This window comes from Salmo salar, chromosome 06, assembly GCF_965601325.2.
Source record: "Salmo salar chromosome 06, fSalSal1, whole genome shotgun sequence".
Taxonomy (NCBI): Eukaryota; Metazoa; Chordata; class Actinopteri; order Salmoniformes; family Salmonidae; genus Salmo; species Salmo salar.
In genome coordinates this window covers 92,112,252-92,119,400 of record NC_138296.1, presented here as the reverse complement: position 1 = coordinate 92,119,400, position 7,149 = coordinate 92,112,252, and the positions used below count along the sequence as shown (strand labels likewise).

The following is a 7,149-nucleotide window of genomic DNA, read 5'->3' as shown; positions in this document are numbered from 1 at the left end:
TTTTGAGAATCAAATTGTTTATTGATCAAACCATGCAAGAGTAGCAGGAACACAAGGCCAAATCAAAAGCATGACCGTAGAACCAAAGTGTCAGCAATGTCACCAAATCAGATGTCAATTTTAGTTGTATGGTTATAAAAACTTATACCAATGTAGCATCCACCCCTGTAAACATTTTTGCATGATGATGCGCAAGATCCTCATTTCAAAGTGCATTAGGTTGCACATTTCCTCACCTCAGTTACCTTTGCCCTTTTCTTCAAATGGAGGCACAGTAACAGGGGAAAGACGATTAAGGAGTTGGGCAAACCAAATTATGATCTCCCTATCTAGCTTGTTGAGGGGTCGGGCCGTCTGTTCAAGGCTTGTCGCTTCTGCTGAGGCGCGGGGGCCGGTCGCTTCTGCTGAGGCGCGGGGGCCGGTCGCTTCTGCTGAGGCGCGGGGGCCGGTCGCTTCTGCTGAGGCGCGGGGGCCGGTCGCTTCTGCTGAGGCATTTCGACACAACGTCACACTTGCTGGGGTATTTTTACCAGTAGCTTTTGCTGAGGCGCGGGGGCCGGTCGCTTCTGCTGAGGCGCGGGGGCCGGTCGCTTCTGCTGAGGCGCGGGGGCCGGTCGCTTCTGCTGAGGCGCGGGGGCCGGTCGCTTCTGCTGAGGCGCGGGGGCCGGTCGCTTCTGCTGAGGCGCGGGGGCCGGTCGCTTCTGCTGAGGCGCGGGGGCCGGTCGCTTTTGTTGAGGTGCGGGGGCCGGTCGCTTCTGCTGAGGCATTGCGACACAACGTCACACTTGCTGGGGTATTTTTGCCAGTAGCTTCTGCTGAGGCGCGGGGGCCGGCCGCTTCTGCTGAGGCATTTCGACACAACGTCACACTAGCTGGGGTATTGCGGCCATTAGCTTTAGCATTTGGACCAGACACCACACTTGCTTGGGATCCAGTTGATTCTGGTTCAGTGTAGGCAGGATGCCCATAAGCATTATCTAGGAAACAAAGAACAACATTATGTAAAAGGCTAGCCTTATACTATTGGAACTAGACTGATTTGAGCTGAATTAGTGGAAACCAAACACACCTTGAAGGGTAAAACACGTTATCCCTCCAATTAGCAGGCAACAAATCCAAGAAACACTACAAAACATTCAGACAGTTAAACACAAATAACCAGTGAAAACTTTAAGACAAGGTAAACCAATCAGATGAATATAATGAAACACTAACCTCAAAGAGAGTCCAAAAGTCACAGCCATTTCAGTGATCAAAACCACAACAATATGCAGAACTAATAGAAGACAGACACCCTACCACAGTATCCCTGTTACTATATCTTACAGCTGTTTTTGGTTGATCCTTATAAAGGAATCCCAGACCCTTCTAACCAGCTGTACAGCTGTCAGCCAATGAACTTCATTGCAATTGGTTAAATTTCCCAATTGCGATTAGGTGCTCTTGATTTCATTCAGCTGGTGTGCTGGAGGGTGGAGTTTGCACATCATGGACCAATCCAATGGTTTTAAAGAGTGACCTCACCCATTCCCACCCATTCCGGATTGAGCCAATTGTTTTTCAACAGAAGCCATCCGTTGACATATGGTGAACAACAGAGATGATTGTACTACAAAAAAACACACCAAATTCAGTTCAACATTTTAATTGAAAACAGACAATTGATGAATGCATATTCAATTTCATACATGTTCAAGCATCTGTTGCAGCCCAATACTTATTTATTCCCCAGTAATTTGTCTTTTCACCAATCAGATCAGCTGTTATGCCAGTAATGCGGGGCAGAAGGTCAGAAATGGGCTGCATGTTTAAACACAGCCTGTGTGGCTGGGACCAAACAGACTATGAGGGAGTTTGTGGTTGAGGCCAGACAGACTTCGGCCGCTTTCCAAAGCTTAGAAGTTGCTGACGTCTGACAGATCTACATCACCTTGATAGGTCTTTTAAGTATCAGCTAACCACATCATATGTCAGTGGATGACACAGTTGATGATGTGGCACGCATCCATTGGTTGTTGCGTCGCCTCACCTTTGCTGCAGAATGTTGCCTATGGCTGTGTTACACAGGCCGTCCAATTCTAATCTTTTTTCCACGTATTGGCCTTTTGACCAATCGCATCAGATCTTTTCACAACAGATCTTTTTTAGAGCTGATGGGTCAAAAGACGAATTAGTGAAAAAAATAATATTTTGTAAATGCAGCCTATGAGGGAGTTCAATTAACCTGAGCGGCGGTGCACCAGTCATTCGGAAGGTGATGTGAAATGACAAAAGAAGTGAGGGAGGAGCGCCCTTCTCAAATCGTACAGTCAGTGGTGTAATGGAGGCTATACTAAAGTATACCACTTTGTTTTCAGTGGACATTTCGTGTACTCAATTCTTAATCCCAACTGATATGTATCAAAGTAGTAAAGTGGTGGTATATGCTGTATCAGTTCATAAGGCTGATGGAACATATCAGAATGTTCAGCTTAAAAGTTGAAAAACTATTATTTCAAATGGTGTATAATACTTGTATGTGTGAGAAATTTGAATTATGAGAGTTTTGTTGTTTTGAATTTGGCACTCTGCTATTTCACTGGCTGTTGGCGAGTTGGGACGCTACCGTTCCACATACCCTAGAGAAGTTTTAACTGACCTCCAGACGAGCTTCAATGCCATACAACTCTCCAACTGCTCTGAAATGCAAGTAAAACTAAATGCATGCTCTTCAACCGATCGCTGCTTGCACCTGCCCGCCCGTCCAGCATCACTACTCTGGACGGATCTGACTTAGAATATGTGGACAACTACAATTACCTAGGTGTCTGGTTAGACTGTAAACTCTCCTTCCAGACTCACATTAAGCATCTCCAATCCAAAATTAAATCTACAATCGGCTTCCTATTTCGCAACAAAGCATCCTTCTCTTATGCTGCCAAACATACCCTCGTAAAACTGACCATCCTACCGATCCTCGACTTCGGCCATGTAATTTACAAAATAGCCTCCAACACTCTACTCAACAAATTGGATGCAGTCTATCACAGTGCCATCCGTTTTGTCACCAAAGCCCCATATACTACCCACCACTGCGACCTGTACGCTCTCGTTGGCTGGCCCTCGCTTCATACTCATCGCAAAACCCACTGGCTCCAGGTCATCTACAAGTCTCTGCTAGGTAAAGCCCCGCCTTGTCTCAGCTCACTGGTCACCATAGCAGCACCCACCCATAGCACACGCTCCAGCTGGTATATCTCACTGGTCACCCCCAAAGCCAATTCTTCCTTTGGCCGCATTTCCTTCCAGTTCTCTGCTGCCAATGACTGGAACGAACTGCAAAAAATCACTGAAGCTGATTTCCTTGATACCATTCTTAATAACATCACAAAATAATAAAACATGTGACATGATTATTCTTTAGATCCCCACTGACCATTCCAAACATTCAGATGTTATAAATATAGCTCCAGTGCTTACTATTCGGGCGTTAAAGTTTTGGTGGGAAAAGGTCTTCTGTAGACAAAGGAACATTCCTTTACCAATACTTTAGAACAAGAGAGAGATTCGGCTGGGCCGGTGTTTTATTCGGCACCGCACTCCCCCTCTTCTCTTATGTGGGTGAGAGAGGTCTGGTCATCGTCAGCCATTTGCCAAGCTGATCTGAGGCCTTGGATCCTCAGCCAGGAGAGTTGTGTCACCTTAAAGCTATATACACCAGCAATCAATTGTTTTCCTGATTCGATACATTGTTTAATAATAGTAAAGACATCAAAAATATGAAATGACACATATGGAATCATGTAGTAACCAAAAAGGTGTAAAACAAATCTAAATAGATTTTAGAATTGAGATTCTTCAAATTGCCAAAGGCGGCAAAGGGTGGCTATCTCTCAACCAGCTTCATGAGGTAGTCACCTGGAATGCATTTCAATGAGCATGTGTGCCTTGTTAAAAGTTAATTTGTGGAATTTATTTCCTTGTTAATAAGTTTGAGCCAATCATTTGTGTTGTGACAAGGTAGCGGTGGCATTCAGAAGAGTGCCCTATTTGGTAAAATACCAAGTCCAGCTTGATGTATGATGGCACCGGAGAAGATGGCAGACGTTTGTGTTTTTTTGTTTGCTTATTTGTGTTGTTTGTACCTATGTTTTATTTTTTATTTTGTACATAATGTTGTCTCTACTGTCTCTTATGACCGAAAATAACTTCTAGACATCAGGACTGCGATTTATTCACCACGGACTAGCAGAATCTTCTTTTTCCATTCACGACTCTGACGATCCCGACGGATACGCTGCTTCCTCGGGAACAGGCCCCGATCCCCGTGATCTGCGTGAAGAGGAGGCGGAAAAAGAGGGGCCGAAGGTCCGGCTGCCTTCTGAGAATTCGCAGGTGATCAACAACAAAAAAACACTTCCCTCCATTCTGTTAGTAGATGTGCAATCTTTGGACAATGAAATCGACGAGTTACGCGGAAGATTAACCTCTCTAGGGGAGGTGGGACGAAATCGTCCCACACTATTCAACAGCCAGTGACAAATCTCCCAGAGTGCTAAGAACCTTGGCGTGATCCTGGACAACACCCTGTCTTTCTCCACTAACATCAAGGCGGTGACCCGATCCTGCAGGTTCATGCTCTACAACATTCGCAGAGTACGACCCTGCCTCACACAGGAAGCGGCGCAGGTCCTAATCCAGGCACTTGTCATCTCCCGTCTGGATTACTGCAACTCGCTGTTGGCTGGGCTCCCTGCCTGTGCCATTAAACCCCTACAACTCATCCAGAACGCCGCAGCCCGTCTGGTGTTCAACCTTCCCAAGTTCTCTCACGTCACCCCGCTCCTCCGCTCTCTCCACTGGCTTCCAGTTGAAGCTCGCATCCGCTACAAGACCATGGTGATTGCCTACGGAGCTGTGAAGGGAACGGCACCTCCATACCTTCAGGCTCTGATCAGGCCCTACACCCAAACAAGGGCACTGCGTTCATCCACCTCTGGCCTGCTGGCCCCCCTACCTCTGAGGAAGCACAGTTCCTGCTCAGCCCAGTCAAAACTGTTCGCTGCTCTGGCACCCCAATGGTGGAACAAGCTCCCTCACGACGCCAGGACAGCGGAGTCAATCACCACCTTCCGGAGACACCTGAAACCCCACCTCTTTAAGGAATACCTAGGATAGGATAAAGTAATCCTTCTAACCCCCCTCCCCCCCTTAAAAGATTTAGATGCACTATTGTAAAGTGGTTGTACACTGGATATCATAAGGTGAATGCACCAATTTGTAAGTCGCTCTGGATAAGAGCATCTGCTAAATGACTTAAATGTAAATGTAAATGTAAATCAGAGCACCAAATTTAAAACCACAAAATGTCATAATTCAAAGTTCTCAAACATAGGACTATTTTACAGCATTTTATATATACCCTTCTCCTGAATCGAAGCACGTTGTCCGATTTCAAAAAGGCTTTACAGCGAAAGCAAAACATTAGATTATGTTAGTAGAGTACATAGACACAAAAAAACACACAGCCATTTCCAAGCAACTAGCATATATCACAAATACCCAACACACAGCTAAATGCAGCACTAACCTTTGATGATTTTCATCAGATGACACTCCTAGGACATTATGTTATACAATACATGCATGTTTTGTTCAATCAAGTTCATATTTATATCAAAAACCAGCTTTTTACATTAGCATGTGATGTTCAGAACTAGCATACCCACCGAAAACCTCCTGTGAATTTACTAAATTACTCACGATAAACGTTGAGAAAATACATAACAATTATTTTAAGAATTATAGATACAGAACTCTTTTATGCAATCGTTATGTCCAATTTTAAAATAGCTTTTCGGCGAAAGCACATTTTGCAATATTCTGAGTAGATAGCTCGGCCATCACGGCTAGCTAATTTGACACCCACCAAGTTTGGGACAACCTAAATTCCGAATTATTATTAGAAAATTTGGATTACCTTTGCTGTTCTTCATCAGAATGCACTCCGAGGACTTCTACTTCAACAACAAATGTTGTTTTGGTTCCAAATAATCCATAGTTATATCCAAATACCACCGTTTTGTTCGTGCGTTCAGGTCACTATATGAAGGGTAACGCGCGAGCGCATTTTGTGACAAAAAAATTCAAAATATTCCATTACCGTACTTAGAAGCATGTAAAACACTGTTTAAAATGAATTTTTATGCTACTTTTCTCGTAAAATAGCAATAATATTCCAACCGGGCAACGTTGTATTCATTCAAAGGCTGAAAGAAAAAAATGGAGAAGTCTTGTGAACGCGCATCTCAGTCTCACTGTCCCCAGGCTGACCACTTACAAACTCTGCTGCTGTGCTTTGCCCAGAGACAGCAGACACCCCATTCCACTTTCTGGTGGCTTTAGAGAGCAAATGGAAGCCTTAGAAAGTGTCACGTTACAGCACAGATGCTGTAATGTCGATAGAGATGCAACAGAAGGACAACAAATCGTCAGACAGGGCACTTCCTGCATGGAATCTTCTCAGGTTTTGGCCTGCCATATGAGTTATGTTATGCTCACAGACACCATTCAAACAGTTTTAGAAACTTTAGAGTGGTTTCTATCCAAATCTACTAATTATATATTATATGCATATTCTAGTTTCTGGGCAGGAGTAGTAACCAGATTAAATCGGGTACGTTTTTTATCCGGACGTGAAAATACTGCCCCTATACCACAACAGGTTAAATTACCAACGGGACATTAAAAACTGTAACATCTCATGCTTCGCGGAGTCATGGCTGAACAACAACAACATCAACATACTACGATGTACCGGCAGGATAGAACAGCGGCGTCTAGTAATACAAGGGGCAGCAGTCTATGTATTTTTATAAACAACTTCTGGTACACGATATCTAAGGAAGTCTCGAGCTATTGCTCGCCTGAGGTAGAGTTTCTCATGATAAGCTGTCGACCACTGTAAGGAACACGATGGGAGACAGAGAGCGGAAGTGCAGGGCGCAGCAAGTGTTTATTGTAAAGGACCACAGGAGGCGGCAGGTAGCTTGGTCCAGGGGCAGGCAGAAGGTCATACACAGGGGGTCCAAAAAGGCAACAGTACAGGCAGGGAAAAGGCTAGTAACGTCGTCTCTAGATCAGGCAATAGGTTGATAACAGGAAATCCGA

General features: G+C 44.6%; 1 protein-coding gene across 1 annotated transcript; it reads right to left on the bottom strand.

Annotated features, from left to right (window-relative positions):
- On the bottom strand, positions 1-1,330 carry LOC145879763 (uncharacterized). Its single transcript, XM_082976132.1, has 3 exons — positions 1,216-1,330; positions 1,070-1,125; positions 1-977 (listed from the first exon to the last, which is right to left on the bottom strand). The coding sequence occupies exons 1-3, from the start codon at positions 1,242-1,244 to the stop codon at positions 238-240; spliced, it is 825 nt and encodes a 274-aa protein (XP_082832258.1). The 5' UTR covers positions 1,245-1,330; the 3' UTR covers positions 1-237.
- Positions 1,331-7,149: the final 5,819 nt, after the last annotated feature.

Coding starts and splice junctions, on each gene's coding strand:
- LOC145879763 (XM_082976132.1), bottom strand. CDS start 1,244: ATGGCTGTGACTTTTGGACTCTCTTTGAG. Junction 1,126..1,215: donor ACTTTTGGACTCTCTTTGAG/GTTAGTGTTTCA, acceptor AATGTTTTGTAG/TGTTTCTTGGATTTGTTGCC. Junction 978..1,069: donor AACGTGTTTTACCCTTCAAG/GTGTGTTTGGTT, acceptor TTTGTTTCCTAG/ATAATGCTTATGGGCATCCT.